This window comes from Pleurotus ostreatus, assembly GCF_014466165.1.
Source record: "Pleurotus ostreatus strain PC9 chromosome Unknown scaffold_3, whole genome shotgun sequence".
NCBI lineage: Eukaryota > Fungi > Basidiomycota > Agaricomycetes > Agaricales > Pleurotaceae > Pleurotus > Pleurotus ostreatus.
The window spans coordinates 1,644,326-1,665,476 of NW_023503158.1; the positions used below are offsets into that span (position 1 = coordinate 1,644,326).

Consider the following 21,151-nt stretch of genomic DNA (forward strand, 5'->3'; position numbering starts at 1 on the left):
CCGAAGAAACGATAGAAACTTCTCTACACCTTTCAATTCGCGACAAATTTTTTGAGTGTGTACGTACATGTAGCTTCAGAACTGGATCTTGGAAATGGGTAGGAGTTCGATGGGAAAATACCTCGTAGCATCAAGGATCCTTGTTACAAGAGCCCTTCCAGCACCTGCATCACCTTTTGCTGGCGCTGCGAAAAGAAAGCTGATGAGTAAATGGTGGGCGAGACGCCGGCAAGTCCGCACCTCTCTCGTGGCCTTGGCGGTCGTAGCGAACATAGTCGGGACGCCCAATGAAGCGAGCGCGGTTTGCTGGTTGGATAATAGCCCGTCCCAGGCTGGCAAAACCCTTTCCAGATCGAATTTACGTAGTTCGTTCTTGTATGCGGTTGACATCATCTGCGGTGATAATATTAGCCACGATCCCACCAATAAATAAGAATTTACCAACATCGGCATCATGTTTCGAGAGACCAGCTCCGATCATGTTGGCTCTACCAACGGTGAACACGAATATTTGATGTTTATTGCTGTGGTAACTTACTTTGTTCGGGCAACTTTTACCTTGTCCTCATATTTCTTCCTGATTGATGCCCTCTCGTTCCACAGCCTTCGCTCTAGCTCATCTTGGTCCCCCTTGAGCTAAAAGAATACCCTTGGTGAGTCTGAGCACGTCTGTGAGAAACCTTCACGAACCTTCACGAGCGCGTCAACAAAGTCGCGGTTCTCGGACATCTGGGCGAGAATAGGCAGTGCTTGTAGAAAGCTATACGACTTCAACTCAGGGTTCGGAGACGTTGATGCGCGCTGTGGGATTGCCGCAGGCATCGGGGGCGTCGTTACATCTATATGAGGCACCGAGGGCTCCTGAAGCGCGCTGAACGACTTTGTTCGGTATTGTTGTGAAGTTGGCTCTCGAAATGGTTCCGACGGCACCGGTGCAGTGGTCGGCCAGCCGGAAGGCTGCTTTAACTGCGACAGAAGAGATGCGACAGAATGCGATGCGCCTGCATCAGAGGTGTCCGAAACGGGTACCTCTGGGGGTTCTTGCTCAGGCTGAGGTTGCGTGATGGCTTGCTGCCATGCCTGCGAAGTTCTCAGCTGTTCCAGCAACGCCTGTACGGCTGAAGGATCCTAAAAGAGAGCATCAGCGACAAATGAACGGTATATCCAAGCCGAATGACCTTTGCACATTAGTGAAGCTCATTCGAGTCGCAGATCAAGGCGTAACAAGCGCCCACGCATGCGGCATCAATAGTGTAAACGCCCCTATTTCCCTCCTATCCCCTGAAACATGTACCGACCCCGCTTTCCATTGGACGAGCAAAGACTCCCCACTATTGGAAGTCGTCGAATGGTTGAGTTAGCGAGTGCAATCACACAGTAGCGTACGGAACGAAATTATGGCCAAGCTGGATGAACGGAGATAGACTACCCAGGGACATTATCTCCGAGCCTTTTTGCCTTCGGGTCAATGCAAAACAACTGTCAGCCGTTAGAAAATCAAGACATGCGACTCCGGATGTATCAACCTCACTCAAGCCTACAGCACTATCGGAAGAACTTCGTGCTGGGCCATTAATCACCCAGTTGCGCGGAGGTAAAAACATCTGGGGTGGTACCATACACGATTGATTTTTACGAGCAACTGAAAACAAGTCGTGGACTTGCTGTCAACATACGTCTCTGTCCGACACCCGACAGACATGAGTTGTCGTGTGGGAGAGCGCAGCAGCCACGCAGAAGAACCATGGATCCGTCAGGTAGACCACCATATGGACTTGATCAAACTCGTTCGGACAATCAGGAGAAGGCCGAGGTTTGATGACCTGTTCGTGTAACACTGAGATAGAACAAACGAAAGAAAAGGAAAAAGATCTCAACCAATGATTTTCTCCTCTCCGTGATATGATAGGTGATGCAAAGCGCGGCGCGTCGGGACTTACGGTAAGAGGCGCAGACTCGGAAGTCCCAGTCGCGACCGAAGGTACGTAAGGCATTGGAGTAACCGGATGAGAGCCGCTCAAAGCGGAAAACAACTTAGGCACCGATTGATGTTTAGCACAGAAGTCTGTCTGATCAAATGTGCTCTACAACGCCGGAGTCGGGACGAACTGCATCAGTTACAGAAGCTACACCAAGGCCGAGCTCTCTGGCAGGCGTCCCGCTGCAGGGTGCCGCTCCGCTCCGGTTAGGTGCGAAGGTGCAACAGGGTGAATGATGCCATATTGTCGAGATGGTAGGCGACTCGTTACGAGGCAAACGAGACAATACGTGCAATAATTACTAGTAATTGTGACTGCAAAGGCAGTAAGAGGCATCCCAGGCATCATTTGTTTTTGCCATGTGTCCATTTGATGGCTCCGCTTTCAAGTCCATTCTGGGCTACGGTGCAGGCACCAGAGGTAACGACGCTTTGATATGTGGCTCCCATATGGCACAAGTCGTGATGTTTTGTAGTCGTCGATGGTCGGTGACTGCAGCGTTCATCGGCGGAGGCGTGGTTGGCGACTGTCAAAGCGTGGGCGACTTTGTGGCGGATAAGCGGTGCCCCTGTTTGAGGTAGCCTTATTGGGTAAGGACAGGAAGGGCGTGAGAACGGGGGACCTGGTTGTGGTTGCCAACGGTTTTTACCACCTCCATCCCGCTTCTCCTCTCCTCGTCGTCTTTGTCATTTCCTCCTCCTCGCCTCCTCCTCCTCCACGCCATCTGGGACCATCCACTCCTCCTCCTCCTCCACCCTTTCTCCTGCTTCAATGCCTTCAGAGGCCTCCACTGCAGCCCAGCTGCAACAGCAGCAGCAGCAGTCCACCTCGTCGCACATGATGAAGACTACAAAACGCGGCAGACCGTTTCTCAAGGTGCGCACGGCTTTTACTGTGGATTTTGACGATATATGCTCATGAATTACGCTTGCTGCAGGATACACTGGACCTATTTGCTACCCTAATCGTTTCTCTCCAACTCACTACCCATAAGCAATTCTTCCGTACTTTTGCTAATTCCTTCACAACGTGAGTCGCAACGTTCTCGTGCTTGGTGCCTGATGAGAACGGGTCATTAGGGATGAGGCTGCCCAGAACCTGGCGTCGCTCAAGTTTTCACAATCAAATCGTGGACCAGATCCCAGAGAGCCATCCCGAGTAATCACAACAACCACTACCACCACTTTCTCTATGACCCGCGACATGGCGAAGGCAATGAGCCAACACTTCATGGATGCTCGCTTGATTGAGAACGCCGCTGACCCATCCTCCAATCTATTCAAGGAACGAGGCGTTTATACGCTCACCCCCAAGGGCCTTCACGTTCTGGAACGGTTTATCAGTGCCCATGGTATCAACGCCGACCATTTGCAACAGGTCTTTGGTACGCAACCCATATGTATCTACCTCCTCCACCTGGATCGACGATCTGCCGATGACGAGATTATCGTATCCCAATCCGTCATCACTCTTCTGTTCCGCCGTTTCGTCGGGCGTCAGCCCAACTATGCTACGCAATCCAACGCACCCGTCGATCCTTTCGTGCGCTATCACGAAAGATCCAAGGGCATTGCTCTACACGACAATATCGAGAAGGCTCAACCGCTATTGGGCAAGCCTCAAATGTCGCATAAGTATTGCTTTGCTGCAGTTGCTGCCCTTGAATGGCTCTGCGACTTCACGTCCGTTGTCGGGCGAGAGGAAGCAGCAGAAATGGCCGCTCAATTCGTTCGGTTCGGGCTCATCTCGCTCGTTAGCGATAAGCGGAAGAACAATGATTCTGCGATCATTTTTACAGTCAGAGGATCATCGCCTGGAGGCAATTCTCCCATCAGCGTATGTCTACGTCGCCTCGTAGCAACTTGTTTTACTCATACTGTCTTCTAGCAACAAGGAGAGTTCCGCTGCACCGCCAAAGCCATCTACAAAATCACTGATGAAGGGCGACGACTTGCTCACTGGGATGGCCTCGGAAACCCAGACTCGCCTAACGCTTCGGCGTCGAACTTGTCATTGACAGAACGTTCTTCCGTCGATCACGCGAAATCCGATGATAGTGCTGCCGATCACAGCATAGCGACAAATGGCAGCGAAGCTCGCATTCATCGGCGAATTTCATTGGCGGAAAAGATGAACGCTACATATGATGGCGGCGACAAGCGACCCGCCAAGGAAAGCAATACTGATCGACTGCGCTACATTCTCGAGGAGCCCGCTCTGCGATCTCTGTTTCGCGAGTTCCTTCGTGGCAACTTCTGCGAAGAGAATCTATCGTTCTGGTTGGACGTCGAAGATTTCAAACGCAAGTTTCACATCACTTCTAGTGCGCAGGCAGTTACTCTGCCGACGCGGACACAGACGCCTGGTCAAGCTGCAATGGAGAAACACCACGAGGTGCTCATTAACAATGCGTTCTCGATATACAACACGTACCTTGCACCTTCAAGTCAGTGCGAGCTGAACATCGACCATGGTCTTCGGAACGAGTTGGCGAAGTATTTAGAAGAGGTGGTGACTAGTTTGACCGGGAAGGCATTCCACGGGCGGATCGAAAAGGAGCAAGCGACTGGCTTCAATGCTACGCAGCTTCAGACGATGATCAAGTTGTATGAGCGGATACAGACGCATGTATTCCGCTTAATGGCTACCGACTCAGTTCCCAAGGTATGTCAATTGCTTTTATCCCTTTGAATCAGTAGTTGACTCGCATGCCCCCGTCAGTTCATCAAGACCCCTCGTTTCCTTGCCATGAGAAATTGGTCCGACGACTTCGACCCTACGGAGAACGATTTCCGATTCTTGTCTGCTTCGGGGCAATCTGAAGAAACAGGCGGTGCATATATCACTGTCTCACCGCAGGGCAGTGAGCGTGAGCGACGGCAACTGCTTGACCAACAGCAACAGCAGAAGGTTGCACCGGCGCCCCCTCCACCATCATAATAGGTTCGCAGTGCCTCTTTTCTCATTGCATGGCTACCATGGACTTCATCATCTCATGCATTCATCCATCATCATCCAATTCAACTTTCTCTGATGCACATCTTTGTTTTTCACCGTTTTCGATATTTGGTTCTTCAGACCCTGGGTGGCCCCATTGCTTTCAGTTGTTAATGTATATCTTCTGTTTCCTACACACATGGGGAGATTTCTTTCCTTTTCAAGTTCTATAGGTTTCTTCGGCTCATTTTACATTCTTCATTTCACAATCTCCAAACTCTACATCATCAACCTTGTCTCTACCACATGTCATAAGATGTAATACTTCGTACACTACGCATCTGCACTAATACGCGATCCGCTTTCATATATATGATCCAGACTGAATATTATGTAGTAGGAATCACCACCATATGCAACCCCTATGGCTCCCACAATTATACATGTTTCACGTGAACTCTGAAGTTGGTGTTTCCCAGCGCGACGTGTCTCGTCGTATCTATCACCTACTTCCCACCAAGTAAGGGAGACGCGCCACTATCGATTCAATACCGACCTACGTTGGTATAGCTTACTCGTTTAAAGCCTACACCTTTCGCGACACCCAAACCTAATGTCTTGGCTCAAGGAAATGGCAGGTGGGGAAGCACCTGCGCCGTACAAGGAGCCTGCTGGTCCTTCAGAAGCCAAAGTCAAGGACCCGGCCATTCCTAATAGAATGGTTTCCACCAAAACTGCCAATAAACCCTTCCTTGCGTACGTTGTATCGCTTTCCTGCTATGCTTCAAATGACAACGAACGAGATATGTAGATATAAGGAATATCGCGAGAAACAGGAACGGCTTCACAACAAGTGGGTGGAAAAGAAGAAGGAGCGGGATGAGAAGATAGCTCGAGGCGAAAAGGTTGGACCACTTGAACGTGATCCAACAGCCGAAGAAGAGGTTGGCCTACTGGGGTTGCTCAAGTTCCTGGTGTACCTCCTTCTCTTCGTTGCCTTGACTGGCAAATTCATCACGGGTAGCTATCTCTGGGAGTCGGACAGCAAGTGGCTCCACCTGAAGACATACATACCTGTGAGTAAACCATGAACGAATGCCGGTCACCTCGTGCCCTTACTAACGTACACATTAGACAAACCAACGATTGTTTTCCGAACGCCAGTTGGCTCTGTTCGATGGGTCGGATCCGATGAAACCTATCTACTTAGCCGTGAGTCTTCTGAACTGGTTTGCCCAGTCGATCAGGCGTTCAACCGAAGTTAGATTGACGGCGACGTCTACGATGTATCAAGTGGGAAGGCCTACAAACCCGGAGGGTCGTATCATATCCTGTCAGTCTTCGCGCGCGAGTTATCATGCCGATTTTAAACTAATGCATCGGTTGTATAGCGCTGGCGTTGATGCGGCGCGGGCCTTCGCTACCGGATGCTTTGTGGACCACCGAACGCACGATATTCGGGGTCTAAGTGAACGAGAATTGAAGGTAGGATGGACATCTGATTCGTACTAACTATCTTATCCTTATCTCTTCTCTTAGGGCCTACAACATTGGAAGACCTTCTTCGCGGAGCACAAGACGTACACGAAAGTCGGCAAGGTATCACATCCACCCATTGACCCTGCTAGTCCGATCCCGGAGAGTTGCCGAACTCCAAAGGGAGACAAGAAAGAGGCGGAAGCGAAACAGACGAAGCCCGATGAAGCTCAACCGAAGCCCCCTTCACATACGCAATCGAAACAACACGCTGAACATCAAGAGCTCTGAAATATATACTCATTCGTGTGTTTACCCTATGTATACATAAAAGATATTGTCCTATATTACCAACGAAAGTGAAGAGAGCATATGAGACTAAATGGTGAGTACAGTAGGCAGATGCGACCAGAGGTACATCAATAGGGCTTGGTTAAGCATATGTAACTTAAAGTTCAGGATGCGTGAGGTGTGCCGTGTTCACGGCCGATAATACATGAAGATGATGAGGACGAAGATGGTTCACCGACGGACGTAGAACGGTGAGCCGTGGGTCATAAGATAGTTTTTGAGGATAGGGAAGTCAGCCATAGATGCGTCGATCATGGAGGAAAATGGGTTGTCCCGGTATTTTGCAACAATGATGTTGCCTCGCCAGGCAACTTCCTCCTTGAAGGCAGGTCCTTGAATCTCGCGGACAGATTTGTTGATTGGAAATGGCATGCCATCACGCGAGACAGTCGGGTAGAATATAATGTAAGGATAGGCGAACTTGCGGTTCATGCCATCCAGCGCCTCCACGAGCTGAAGATATTCCCATTATCAGATATATTGCTTTCGACTTCATGTTGATCGCGACACAAGCCTACCTGATATTTCCATGCACGTGGACCTAAGCCCTCGGCAATGTAGTCCATGTATACTTCTGGATGGGGCATACGTGAAGGATTGCAGGTGTACGATGCGTGATGTGCCGGCATCGTCATTGGGCTAACAGAGATGAAATAGTGAGTTCGAAAGTAAGGGTCGGTTAAACGATGCTTATTACCTAGTCATGAGCGACACCTAGAGGGGGGTGACGGTAATAAGCGGCGCTCCTTCCAACTTCCAACAAGGAATGTACGAACCATGTGTGGAGGCCGTCCATCTGAGGGAAACAAAATAGCCTCAAAGGTGGACATTTGATCCATCACGAAAATCTGCACGGTGGGGCATTAGTGAAGGGGTTGTCTTCTTGAACGACGAGTGGCTTACCGGCAAGGAAAGAAGAAGAAAGGAATTAAAAACTGGGTAGAGTTATATAGAAAAAGTAAGAAGAAATGCCGTACGAATTACCACTGACTAGAGCGGCGGATGGTAGAGAGATAGGGCATCTGGCGGGGGTTTATATATGAGAAAGGACATAGCATGTTACTCAGGAATTTTGGATTTATTTTCCGAACACGAGGTCGGACTGGGGGTGCAGACGAATAACTCGTAGATTGCGATGCCAGACAGCAGGCTTGTGCATATTTGGAAAGGGGGAGATTCTGCATCAAGGATGCTGGGGGCGGCGAACGTTCTCATTCATATTGGGATATTAGTTTGAGTGCCGGCAACGTGAAGGTGAACTGGTCCGCTGTAACCAACTTCAAGGTTGGCCCCTGAATATGAATATTGCAAGTGCGCTAAACTGCAGGTGTCGTCCGAAGCAGCGAAGTTCCGATCACAGCTCAAGAAGATGGATCGGCCGGCGCCCTCCCTCGTTTCATTGAGCCCTAAGCGCTAAGGGTGGTCGCCAGTTCACGCCATGGCCAGCGCCGTCCGATATACTGCACTCTGGTTCTGCTTTGCCAACGGCAAAATACAAGGTACGACTTCTTATGCCCCTCATTTTCGTCCGCTGGATCTTGAAACCAGAATTTTATAGGGACAAAAACGTGTCTTATATGATAAGCAAGCTATATATCATTTTCAAGGCCCTCCATACGTGCTTTGACAGAACCAGTCATTGCGTTCAAAGGATCCTTGTAGGATGCTCGTAGCACTTGATGTGCGCTGGCAGTGCTGTTGGCTTAATCGCCGGCCAACAAGCTTTAGCCGTCCCTTAGGAAGCCTGGGCTAATATGAGAACCCGTCTCATTTTTTCCTCTCAATTTGCATCGGCGAATTGTAAGTCCTGAGGCCAGAGTAGGTGCATGGCTTAGCATTACGGCTGGGTTCCGTCATATCCAGTCATGACTTTGTCATTCACTACCAACTAGTACTCCGCGAATATGCGGATGCTGCATTACTCGTGCCAGGCCTTCGCCTCCTGCTGCTTTAAACCTCCCATGGAAGCATTACTCTAGGACTTTCACTTGGGCAATCAGCACCCAGTGGAGCTTCATCTTATTTGGCTACAGACAACCAATAAGGTACATCTCTTCTCCCATATAGCAGCCCCATGTTTGACTTTTACCCAGTACCACAGCGTGTTTCGTAGTTCCTCATGTCCGGATTCTTATCCGTGAAGTTGATGTCGATTATGTTCCCGAAATTTGGAATCCCCCTGACATGTTTGGGGCGCGCCCTGTGTGTTGGTAACTCCGTATGCATATCAAGTTTGTTCCGACATCCTGGACGATCTGCTAACGCATCATGTTACTGGTGAACAGGGCACGCTGGTCGGAGGCCGGTAGAGCTATAGGCGAGATTTTTGACCCACCTTACGGTGTCCCGCATGTTTCAAGGTCTGCAGCTTATTATCCAACCCTCAATGCGTCGATGCAACGCAGTCTATTAGTGGCCCCATCTCTACAAGGGATCTACGGTTGAAACTTCGATCGACTTGCTGGCTCTTTCTCTACGATCATGGTGTGCGAGGTTCGCCCCCGCTACCAGGCCTTACTACCAGGGCGTTTAGTCGAAAGGGATTGCGCATCAACTATTACGCTGAATAACATAACACCCCACCAACCGTCACGTTCTTCCCGGCATCTCCTCCTAAGATCTTCTTCCGTTACCTTGCAAGAAGCTCATCCGACACTCCCGCCTCCTTTTGCTCCACCGTACAAACATCCAAACAACTGCGCCTCGATGCTTATGCATGTTTTCCGCCCACAAAACCGGTCAAGTACACTTCATTACATATTCAGACCAGCCGCTCAATCTACTTAGTAGAAGACTGAGCTTGAGTACCTACCACTGATAGCTCAATCAATCATTGTCCTTGAATCGTAATCATGTCACAATTCTGCTTGGAACAGACTCGTTTGGGATGGAAGGTGGTGGAAGGGTTGTATGAGTCATTTCCTTGGTTCCCCGATGGCGACTACTTATGACTGTACTATGTTTAACTTCACAGGGCATTCCAGATACTCGCTGAAAGATAGAACGTTGACATCGATAATGGATGTCCGGTGGGCAACCCTCATTGCAGGAAACCCATTGAAACCACGACTTGCCAGATCAGATACATACTCTAGACCGAGAGGTCCCTTATCACCCTCGAGACTATCGCTTTTGCTCAGCGTCCCCGAAACTCGGATGCCACGAGGTCTGTCGACACCCACGACACCCAATCGACGTCTACACCATAGTTTTAGCTATCAACTACCAGTCACAGACGCGAAACGAAGCGTTGCACGATGATGATGGTCAAGTTCTCGACGTAAAAATAGATGGCTTACACCTTCGTCACTACCCTAGAACTTCACTTCGTTTTGGGGTGATGAAGCCATCAATCAAGCCTAGCAAATTAATGCCTCGACCACGATTGCGAAAGGATCTTGAACAGTTCCTAGCGATGCGACCGACGGGAATGATAGAAGCACAGCTCGTGGACTGCTCATTTACTGATACATATTGCATATGCGGATTTTTGCCCTCGGACCTCTGTGTATCCGGATTAATTATGTGCGTAGCAGGGATTATAGTGATTATGACTTTCTTCCGCAATTTTACTTCAATGAGTGCAAAGGGCTTGAAGTTTGTAACCGTGGGAAGGCTTCCGACGCGTCTTGATTTGGGCAATTCAGTTTCGAACGCGCCGCCGACGTGCACGACAACATGAACGGGTCAGTGCTGGTTGCCGCTCAGTTATCCTCCATATTCCCTTCAGCCCAAGCAGCGACTCTTGCGATACACACCATCCGCCAGAAGACGCCTCTCCCAGCAGCGCCTAAAGACTCTGATCCTCCACCCGAACATGCATCGTATGCTTCAGTTTTGCAGAACGAAGCCACTGGAACACTGCTTCTACGCGTTTTGCATGGCTCGTTGATTGTAGAGCTCATCTCACTGTCGACCGACACCCTCCCAATACGTTTCGTGTTCCCTTCACCGATTCTTCCTCATCCGGGAGTATTTGTTTGGGGCGCGAACCAGTTGCACCTTCTAGCGGTCACACTCTCTGGTTCCCTGTACCGGGTTGTTATACCCCTTGAAGATGGCGTGAACTTGTGGAAGCACCAAACGGACCGATTCACGTACCACGAATATCTGATCAAGACTTTCCAGGAGGATGCCGAGGGACTTGTTCAGATACAGGGTCCTCATTCTGTAGCCATTGGGCTACAAAATGGAGAGTTGCTTCGGTTGGAGTCGGATTCCATGGGGCACAGTGTATCTGAAGGTGTGTCGCTATGCTTGATACGTCGCCGCTTGTGTTTCACATCACATTAGATAGCTGGACAGAGACTGTGTTCCAACACGGCTCGTTCCTCACTTCTCTCACCTCCTTCCTCCACGCACAATCACCGAACACAGCCGAAGTTGTATCGATAGCCACTCATCCTTGGCCGACTGACCTGGGCCATGTCTGGACATTGTCTCGAGATCGTACCTTGCGTCTGTGGAAAGCTAAAATCGGATGCGTAGCTTCTCGATCTCTTGCGTTGACGAGAGAGTCCCCCGGGCCTTCCGCACATGCACCTCCGTTATTGGAAACCCAGAACCAGCAATTCCTTCAAGTGTTTTCTACAGGCAATGAAACTGTGTATGTTCTTGTCTTCGTGCCTACCGTTTCTTCCTCGACTTCCGGAGGATCTTTCCGTCTCTTCCGCACTACCTCAGACCAATTACACGACGAAGGTATAATTGAATGCTCGCCGAACAGTGCTCATTGTCATCTACAAGACTTCAGAGTCATCGATATGAACCTATACGTTTTATGGGATCGACAGGGCCAGTCCATGGTTGAACGATCAGTGATCAACACGGATACAAGGTCGGATCGTTCGGGCGCAACTCCGTGGTATCCAGCTACATATGCTCGCGAGCCGGAGTTAACGCCAGCATATCTTGAAGAGTTGCTCCTTTCCCCTGGGTCCCTTACGGACAAATTCTTTGAAGCAATCATGAGGCCTGGGAGGTTCTCACCATTGACTTTGCGCACCGCGATCGATCAATACACGAACGCATGCCTCGCACTCCCAGGACCTACTCCACTCCAACTAACGACAACGTATGCAACCCTAGGAGAACAAATCGCCGCGGTCGTTGGCTGTACCGTCAACCTTGTTAGAGACCCCAAGACCGGCACCCTACAGCATGGAAACTATTGGAACGCTCTGAAACGCGATTGGGAAGGCTTCATTGCTCGGTGTCGCGAGGTCGAACGGAGTGCACGTTGGCCACTCGTGCTGGGTGAGCATGATAGGGGGGAAGTCGTAGTCGTGGAGCGTGAGCGAGTGGGCATGCTGGTCCAAGAAGACGCCCCTTTGTCCCTGCACCGAGCTGTGGTGGAGGGTCGACGCCTTGGTGGAAACGCCAACGATTTACTGGAACTCCTGTGGACCATATGGGCTAAACTGGATCCTCAGGCGAGGCTTAACTTGGAGAGTTGGATATCCGACTCGATTCAACAGGAAAATGCCTTCGCTTGGGCAGATATGATTCAAGATCAAGTCGAACGTGCCTCCTTCGTTGATGATATTGATGAAGGCTTCCACAGTTGGGTGTTCGGCAGACTTCAAGGCATCCATGACTTCACATCAGCGGTTCGCAACGTACTTGACCTCGTCAGCGATTTTGATAGCAACGTTGTGAAGCGGGAGGTTGATGAAGAAGACACGCCCTTGTACCAACCACGTTGCGACTGGCTGGCTGTTCTGACGGCCGCTTATGCGACAATAACCATTCAAGCTCGACACGAGTTCTGTCTTGCTCTCATATCATTGCTATTCCTTCTTGCTGATGATCTGACCCAATGGGATCCCTCTCTTCTGGCGGAGATATTCGCGGTGTTCCGTGGGACAGCAATGTTACAACATGTTGCGCATCAACCTGCGGCGGAAACGACACCGGTGAAACAGGTTGAGGACGCCACCGGCGCAGATGAAGTTATTGCTCGAATGCGCGAAATGCAAGTTTCAAGAACCCGGACCCAAGTCCCACCTAGCCATTCCTTAATTCACCGACTCGTTGCCCAGGACGCTGCTGCAAATGATGTTCAAGTATCGGCCCACCGGTTCCTTGCTGGCCTTGGGTTGTCTGATGCATCGAGCACTTCGCATGCGACCAAGTTCGACGTCCTATTCTGCGAACGTCTAAGGCTACTCAAATATTACCACGTAGCTCGGGAGATGCTATCGTGGCTTCCACGCACTCCTGGGGTCACCTATGTCTTTTCGCGGCTTCTCTTGGATATAGGCCGCGCAGACGATGCCTCGTTCTACCTGGAGAAGCTCGCAGGTTGTTTTGGTGCGTAGCCTGATGCTACAACTTGGCTGTAAGTTCACCTTTCCCCATTTAGGACCTCACTCCGGTGTAGCACCTGAAGATATTGATAGCTTGCGTGCCGTCCTCCCAAATGCCGAACTCTTCGACTCTGATCACCTTTTCTACCTCCATGCTGCCGCCTTGTTCCACGAGCATTCATTCGTGGGTAGCGAGGTGCTCTTCACGAAGCTTGCCCTTTCTACTGTTCCGCATGGCGCAGATACCTCGGGTCTATGGTTAACCATCATCAAGGGTTCGGTCGATCTACGCCTATATGATGATGCATATGAATCCTTAATGGCTTGCCCTTATGAGAAATTGTGAGTGACCAAGTTCATCGCTGTGCTTGTCGGCTGATCATCGCACGATAGAAATCGGGATTGTGTGACCCAACTGGTGTACCGAATGTGTGAAGATGATGCTGTTGAGAAATTGATATCGTTCAATTTTGGGTCTCTCGTGGACGAAGTCGAAGATGCGTTGTCGTTCAAGGCACGCAATGTGGATCCCCGTATACGACCCTATTATTCCAAAATCCTGTACACCTGGCATGTCACAAGAGGAGACTATCGCAGCGGTACGCCCAATCCCTTTGAGTGACATTCTATTGTGGCTCACTGTGTCTCCATCAGCTGCTTCGTCTATGTATCTACGAGCCCGCAAACTATACGACCTCATGTCAGACCCAGGTCTATTCAGTACATTCGCTCTCGATCAACTAGAAGCTTACACGGTCGCAATTAATGCCTTGTCGCTAATTGAAGAGGAAAGTGCCTGGATCAGTCTCCCTATCCAAACTGAATACCCAACCGAGGTAAGCATATCATCCATCTTCCAGGACCCCTGTCCCTGATCAATGCTGTAGTCGCGGAAGCGGCGCAAGTTGACGAAACATATCCCAAATGACAAGTTCACCACTGGGACGTATGATGTAGAAATCATCGACATTAAAGACATGCAATATGACTATGCTCTTTTGTCCGCACAACTGGATGCCGTCCAAAAAGACCCTTCTCTGCTATCTTCTGGAGGTGAAATCATAGTCACTGTCGACGTCAATCATGCTGACGGCTCTCTAGAGTTCTTACTTCCTCCTTCTGCTATTGTAATCCGGCTGGCTCAGTCCAACTCTTTCAACACTGCCCTGTCCGCCGGTCGCAGCTTAGACGTGGACCTGACCGACGTGTTCTCGTATCTAACTAGTCAATGTATTCGCCTGGAGCGTAGACCGGAGTCCATACTGTTAGCCTTTTGCTTTCCCCTGATCTGCCGTGCCATTTGGCTGATCACATTCTGTAGACAAGAGGATACGACCGACTGGCTTCTCACCGATCAAGTTTCAACGTGGACGGGGACACCCGCAGACCGAGGGTGGAGACACTTGAGGCAGTCACTAGACCGCCACGATGGTATCGATACGGATTTCAAATACTCAAAAACCGTGTTGGACACGATCCTTTCGTTTGAGAAAGCTTCGACTGCTCCCCCATGGCTTATCCGTTCTCTCGAGGTCCGTATCACCCCATTTCCCAAGCACCCACCCCAAGTTGTTTCAATAATTGACTGCTGCTGATGCTATGAACTTTGTAGGAGAACTGCCATGAGCATCTTATCCGCACTTATCTCCGATATGAAAGCATTGGAGATGCTGTAGCGAGCACACTATCCTTGATCCACAAGGTAAAGCACCCTCATGTTTTAATCTGACAAAACGTTCTGCCTATCTCGGAGCTAACTACCTGCTTTTCATTTCCCGCGTTTCTCACCACCCTTGTTCTCTATCATAATCTAGGCTGATGCCCAACTCGGGCGAGATCCCAAACGACAAGCAGGATCGACGTGGCTTTCGTATACCCTAATCGATCAGGTCCTCGCTGCCGCAGAGAGCCACCCATCTACCGTACCCAAAATATCCACCCTGAAAACGGAACTCGCCAGCCGGGTGAAGCGCATGCAGAGACTCGGTGCTTCTGCGTGATCCTTGGTCTATCCGCTGTGATTATGACGGATTATTCCTTTGCTTGGTCGGCCCTACCCGTTACTCGCACCAAACGCACGAGAATGTATATGATGTATAATGATGCTCCGTATTTGGGTATTGGGGAATGAACAACATCGGCCAACCGGGCCTGTTCGCTGGTCCAGTAGCCAGACGTAAATTGAGTATGATATCATGGTCGCTTCGACTTCCATGCGACTTCTGACGGCTATGTTCAGTATATGTTCTTCGGTTCTCATGACATACGCTGATTTCCCCGCTATCGTGCGGTAGCGGAGAGCCGAGTATTGATCCCTGCACTCGGACATAAATCCCACAACAGAGCCTTCGGACAACTTCTCATGCAGCACTTCAGTCCACATGCTTATTTGAATGGCATCCTTAAATTTGCGCACGGTAATCGCTGAAATATTGGGATGGGGTTCGGTGTGGCGTCGCGCAAAACCCACGTCAATCAACACTTCCTCCAGCAACAATGGTACTCGGAGTAAACAGCTGTCCAGCTTGATATGTGGGTGAGAATGATGCTGGTGAGACAGTATACCGTTCCGGTACAGATGGCCGCCGTGGGGCACTGAGTTGACGAGGTGATTGGCCGTTATAACAGGCTTCCGTCGCGCGACGAAGCTTCCTCGGGACGTATATAAGCCCTATGACGACGGCGACTTGGGATTCTGGAACCAGAATAACGCGTGTAAAGGATTCACCCAGGCCGCCGGCTGGGAACTTGGCTCAGATGCTTGTGGGTCTGAATGCTAATTGTGTCGGTCGCGATCGGCACTTCGGGACGTCAGCGCGTCGGGAGGTAGGTTGATAGCCATAAGATTTGATTCCGTTGTTGATTCCGGGAATTTGTAATTGTCTGTTTCCTTGGTCCCTGATTATGATGCCTCCTAACCACCTCCTGACTCCTATTGTGCGTTGGGTTCAAGGCTCCTGTCAAATGGCGGGTTCAGTGCGGGCTGGTCTGGTCTATGTAGAACAGAGGTGGGGTCAACGGGGAGTAAAGTACACGAGTACCAGTGACACGAGGTCGAGTCTATGTCAAATCCAGTGTCGTTTAAACATAGACTGCATGTGCGATGATGCACGATGCAAGTGTTCTCAAGCTATTCGGGGTTTCTCCGAGTAAAAATAGGTGAGTTATTTCACCGGGTGGGGCATATCCTGGCTAGTGCTGTCCGAGCAACTCAAGAGTAAAGCTGAGGTCGGGTGTCAGTTGCTGCGGCGCACTTGACCGACTTTGGTACTGTGTTCTGTAAGCCGTAAGGACTCGAGAAGGGACGGTCGGTTAATCCCCGCCTTTGTGTACAACACAACAATGATTGACAGGCGACCGATAAAATTATGATTAGAATTCACCGTAATCATTCCTTCTCCCTCTTCCCAGTCGAAACATCCATCATGTCAGCGTACGTGGCCTCATAATGTTATACGCCGCTATTTGTCGACACAAGGTAGACAGGCGTAGGACGGCGTCCAGTCACGGGAGCTAGTTGGACTGGCATGGGCGCACTAGTAGTTATAATGAGCACGCAGGCGAATTGAGATTGAATAGCGGAAATAGTATTATTCACCGATGCCGAGGGGATCAAACAGGCGTCGTCTTCTATATTCGTGATTTGTACTGCGGGGAGCATTATGATGCACTGATGCGCCGAGGGGTGTTCCGCGCCGGCTTCCGAAACGCGAGTCGAACTTACCTCCTGGTCGTTTTCGGCATCCGGTCCTCTGGATTAGTGACCAGAGTCAGTTTGCAGGCATTGATTCCCTCGGGGAAGATGCTACATTAGTGGACGCCTAGCGACGATGAGGACCATAATCACGCCTGGGCCTCATCGCAGAATTTCGTCGCTGATCAGCGTTGGAACGTTAGCGAACGTTGGCAGGCGTTGTTCCCCCAGCAGCAGCCATGCTCATCATGAATCACTGGCAAACATCAAAAGCGCAGTTCATTCGGATGGGTCCAGAGCTGAATGAGAAGAGATGACCCTTGATCAGAGCAGCTTGGATATTTCTGATGAGGTTTGGGTTTTAGAGAGGTCGGACCGGTGCTGGAGACGATCTTTTATTTGGACGATATCGATGCCAGAAGAGCTCGAGGCGGTCGAAGAAGGCACGGATTCGGGGTGGGCGGCGTGGCGCGTGTATGAATAAAAAGGAAGAAAGCTTGCTGGCCGCCCGTTCCGGCGAGGGCGACGCGGCTGGCAGTGAGCTGCACCGCTGGGGAGTGCGGGCACAGAGCGGCCTGGGGGAAATAATTCCGTTGTTGTGCGTCATGAAATTCAGGCAGCCTGGTGACCCTGCCTGGGGGAAGCATGCCGTCGGCTTTTGTGAGGCACACCTCCTCCCTTTTCGGGACAGGCTCCCATACATGCCGCCGGAATTAGCGCCACCGCTGCATCCACGCTCGTCGTCGCCGCCGCCGTCCTCAGCGACGAGAGCGCGGGTCGGCGCTGCGGTGGCCGGGCTACGGCGGTGGCTGGGGTCGGCGCATCGAAATAGAGGGCAAAGGGGATGTTCAGGGCTCAAGTGTAGAATATACTTTATTGGGAACTCATGAGCAGTGAATCTCTAAAAAGTAGGACGTGATCTGTCCCTTGGCCTTTTCCCTCTTTGCCTCCCCTCTCCCCTCCTTCCCTCTTGCCTCCTCCCCCCACCCCTCTGCTCCTCCGCGCATTCCGCATCGCATCAGCTGAATCCATGGGAGTAGAAGACTCCTCCTCGACCACTTCTCCCCCAGCTCCGCGGCCAAAACAACAGAGGTCGAGTACTATTTCTTCGGCCTCCACTTCAACCACAACCACCACCGCAGCGACATCGTCCACGGCGACCTCAAACACCGCAGCATCGGGAGGGGCATCCGCAGGCACTGTGCGGACACGCAACGCATCCCCGTCGGGCGACACACAGCAAGATGGTCGCCCACCGACGAAACGCGCAAGAAAGGCAATAAATTGCGAGCCCTGTAGAAACAGCAAGCTCAAATGCGACAGGTACGCAGCGCATATATGCACCTTTTCTGCCCTTTTCCTCATCCGTCTACTGCAGAAATCGCCCATGCTCATCGTGTGTATTACGAGGTCCGTATTCCCCCACACTTCCCCTCGTTCAGGATGATGATGATGCGATGTTGGGTTTTAGGAACAACGGCTATGTGCTACCAAGACGGATCAGGCCACGATGGCTCTAATGTCCGCGGAGATGACCATCAGTATGTCTCTTTTCTCTCTTGTTTAGACTTCCCACCGTCGTCTGCTGCTTCTCTCACTGTTACCACCATCTCACTCGCTCCCTCGCAGCTACGCCCGCATTGATCCCGCCCAGGAAATTGCTCGACTGAGACACTCGATTACCCTCCTCGAAGCGCATATATTCCCTTCCCATCGCAACAGCCATGCACGCCGGCAGACCGACTACTCAACAAACCCTTCATCGAACGCATACCCTAACACCTCGAATGGCAGCGGCCCTGGTAGCTCAGGGCATGTAAAGAAGGAAGCGGTCGATATCGACGTCAGTGGCAAGGATGGTTCAACCGAACCTGGCACACTTGGCCAGACCGGCGGATTGTACACCGGTCCTACTAGTGCCAGAATATACCTCAAAGTATAGTTTCATGGATTCATTTTCTGTCCCACCTACTGATGCTTGCGTCCAGGGCGAGAATCGTGCTTCGGATGATGGTTCTCGACAGCCGTCCGTAGAAGACACACTAGCCGCTTCCACTAACTCCCTCCCACCAGACCACGACTCGGACCTCTTCAGCCAACTCCCCCCCATCGACATCCTCGACTCCCTCATCGACTATTACTTTGAGTATTGCTCATGGATATACCGGAGTATCAATGCTGATTCCTTCCACACCAACTGGACAAAATATAAGAGTGGCGGTATGGCAGATCGCTTGACCTTGGCCACGGCAAGCGCCATTGTTGCGCTTGCAGTACATTATTTGCCTGCCGGTCATGGCCTGTTACGTGCATGCAGTGCTGTCGATAATGGACAGGGTAGTGTTGGACTCGGTGTAGGCGAAACGGGAGAAGTCGAGGTCGAGGTCGTTGGCCTGCATTACTATCAACTCTCCGGCACTATCCTTCATCGCCGGCTTTCTACATCACCTCGATCCTATACACTGGAACTTGTTGAACTCCTCCTACTTCGCGCGAACTATCAAACCCTTCATAAATCCGATGCCGAAGAGATATGGTCCATCCTTGGTGAACTGATCACCATCTCCAAGGCTATGGGTCTCCACCGTGATCCTGGAAAATGGCGAATGCACAGGGACATCGCAGAGCGCCGTCGCTGGGCGTGGTGGCACATTGTCCTTCTAGAAAGATGGCAATGCTTCATGTTCGGCCGGCCGCTCTTCATCGCTAGTCATCACTTTGACACCCAGATGCCGAGCTATTGCAATCCCGAATTGGACAAGACAGGGAGATTGTATCTTCCGAATGTTGCGCTGTTTAGGCTGGCGGATATTCTTGGGGATATCATGGACGATGCGGTTTCGGTCAAGCCAGTCTCGTATGAAAGTGTGTTGGCAAACGATAGGGCGTTGACGCTGTGGATGGAGAACATACCCCCAGAGCTAGATCTTGACGATTATCGGACAGCAAGGAATCTAGCATCATCGGATCCATCGCTACGACGACTGGGTGTACAAAGCGTGGTTATCCGATCATCGTACTACCACATTCGGTTTACTCTACACCGGCCATACACCATCACGAGCAGCAATGTATCGTCGACCGGCAAAACATCCACCCCGTTGCACTCCTCTATCGACGCCAGTAAGACTGCTAAATCACTTGAGATTGCCGTCGGCGCAGCTGACAAGCTCATCACCGTTGTCGACCAATCGAGACCCGACTTCCTTGCAAATTCGTCCCTCGCCGTACCCGGACATATGAACTGGATGCCGTCTCATTGCTTCTCGGCCGCCATGTTCTTCTCGTTCCAGCTCATAGCGAATCCGGATCAACCTGGGGCTGGGCTGTTCAGGGCTTGTATTAAGAAGGCAATGAGCATGCTGGAGAGCAGTAAGGGCATGCCGGTGGCGAACAAGGCATTGGACATGCTCACCGCGCTAGCACCGCTACATGAACCCGAATTCCCTTTGCTGCCCAAAGAAGTCAGGGAGGAGAAGCAGTCGAGGGTACTAGGTATCGTGAGGAAGTTGGCGTTCCCGTATTATGATTCCGGAAGCAAGACGAGAGGAGGCGGTAGTGCTTCGGAGTCCCCTGGTGGGAGGGTACTTTCGAGTCCTGCGCAGTCGAATTCGATGAGCCCGCCCCTGGTGATGATGCCCGGGTTGCCGCATGCGTACGAGAATGGGGGGATGGGAGTTTCTTCTGTGAGGAGTACTTCGGCTGGTGGGGGGCAAAATCATCTTGCACCGATATATACGACACAGTCGATGAACGGGATAGCAAGCGATCAGATGTATTCGGCGACACAAACACATTCGCCCCACGCTTCGCAGATGTCACCAGTAAATGGGCATGGACACGGGCATCATTCACAAGGATATGCAAACGGCCATGTCTCTGGGCCAGCGTATACAAATGGCTCTGGTCATCATCATTCTCAATCTCATGCACAACACCATGGACAAAATGGGCAGATCTATACCGAAGGCGGGCGGTATGCGCAATACGTTACGCCTGTGGACGATCCAGCAAGCTGGGGCGCGTCGGTCGGTTTCGGACAAGGAGAGTGGGCGCAGTTCCTGGACGGGCTGGGGCCCGGGGCGGGAGTGGGGATGAGGCATTTGCCTGTTACGTGACGATGATATGTCGTGCTGTGGTTATGTAGGGTGCGCTTTCTATTATTGCTTTCTTGCCAGCTTTTGTAGGTTGTAAATGCTCTATATATGTAACCCTCGAACGCTTTAACACCTGCTGTCTTCCTCTTCGCTAGTTCGGTGCACCAAATCATCACCGTGTTACCTTATGCACCCGGCGTATTCTGATTGTTTCTTGGTCATCTTTTTGTACCCTTCGCCAGTTTATCATGGCATATATATGTATATAGCTTACAAGATGTAATTTAAACGTTAATATCCGCAACACAC

At 51.0% G+C, this 21,151-nt stretch overlaps 6 protein-coding genes across 6 annotated transcripts; 4 read left to right on the forward strand and 2 right to left on the reverse strand.

Annotated features, from left to right (window-relative positions):
* Positions 1 to 143: 143 nt before the first annotated feature.
* Positions 144 to 1,994, reverse strand: PC9H_005057 (uncharacterized protein; the record flags this gene model as incomplete). The annotated part of the gene is made up of 6 exons (XM_036774634.1): positions 144 to 185; positions 241 to 393; positions 446 to 488; positions 539 to 636; positions 691 to 1,128; positions 1,941 to 1,994. 6 exons carry the CDS (start codon positions 1,992 to 1,994, stop codon positions 144 to 146), a joined length of 828 nt encoding a protein of 275 aa, XP_036633136.1.
* Positions 1,995 to 2,750: 756 nt separating this feature from the next.
* On the forward strand, positions 2,751 to 4,919 carry PC9H_005058 (uncharacterized protein; the record flags this gene model as incomplete). The annotated part of the gene is made up of 6 exons (XM_036774635.1): positions 2,751 to 2,855; positions 2,917 to 3,008; positions 3,059 to 3,815; positions 3,867 to 4,010; positions 4,110 to 4,643; positions 4,701 to 4,919. The coding sequence occupies 6 exons, from the start codon at positions 2,751 to 2,753 to the stop codon at positions 4,917 to 4,919; spliced, it is 1,851 nt and encodes a 616-aa protein (XP_036633137.1).
* Positions 4,920 to 5,529: 610 nt separating this feature from the next.
* Positions 5,530 to 6,683, forward strand: PC9H_005059 (uncharacterized protein; the record flags this gene model as incomplete). The annotated part of the gene is made up of 6 exons (XM_036774636.1): positions 5,530 to 5,672; positions 5,728 to 5,992; positions 6,051 to 6,128; positions 6,182 to 6,249; positions 6,308 to 6,401; positions 6,456 to 6,683. 6 exons carry the CDS (start codon positions 5,530 to 5,532, stop codon positions 6,681 to 6,683), a joined length of 876 nt encoding a protein of 291 aa, XP_036633138.1.
* Positions 6,684 to 6,914: 231 nt separating this feature from the next.
* Positions 6,915 to 7,573, reverse strand: PC9H_005060 (uncharacterized protein; the record flags this gene model as incomplete). The annotated part of the gene is made up of 4 exons (XM_036774637.1): positions 6,915 to 7,196; positions 7,262 to 7,382; positions 7,441 to 7,457; positions 7,520 to 7,573. 4 exons carry the CDS (start codon positions 7,571 to 7,573, stop codon positions 6,915 to 6,917), a joined length of 474 nt encoding a protein of 157 aa, XP_036633139.1.
* A 2,848-nt stretch (positions 7,574 to 10,421) lies between these two features.
* On the forward strand, positions 10,422 to 15,051 carry PC9H_005061 (uncharacterized protein; the record flags this gene model as incomplete). Its single annotated transcript, XM_036774638.1, has 10 exons — positions 10,422 to 10,986; positions 11,037 to 13,055; positions 13,108 to 13,393; positions 13,445 to 13,650; positions 13,706 to 13,887; positions 13,948 to 14,104; positions 14,153 to 14,315; positions 14,373 to 14,583; positions 14,664 to 14,753; positions 14,866 to 15,051. 10 exons carry the CDS (start codon positions 10,422 to 10,424, stop codon positions 15,049 to 15,051), a joined length of 4,065 nt encoding a protein of 1,354 aa, XP_036633140.1.
* A 2,299-nt stretch (positions 15,052 to 17,350) lies between these two features.
* On the forward strand, positions 17,351 to 20,863 carry PC9H_005062 (uncharacterized protein; the record flags this gene model as incomplete). Its single annotated transcript, XM_036774639.1, has 6 exons — positions 17,351 to 17,405; positions 17,930 to 18,068; positions 18,124 to 18,155; positions 18,217 to 18,286; positions 18,375 to 18,681; positions 18,734 to 20,863. 6 exons carry the CDS (start codon positions 17,351 to 17,353, stop codon positions 20,861 to 20,863), a joined length of 2,733 nt encoding a protein of 910 aa, XP_036633141.1.
* Between the last annotated feature and the right edge of the window lie 288 nt (positions 20,864 to 21,151).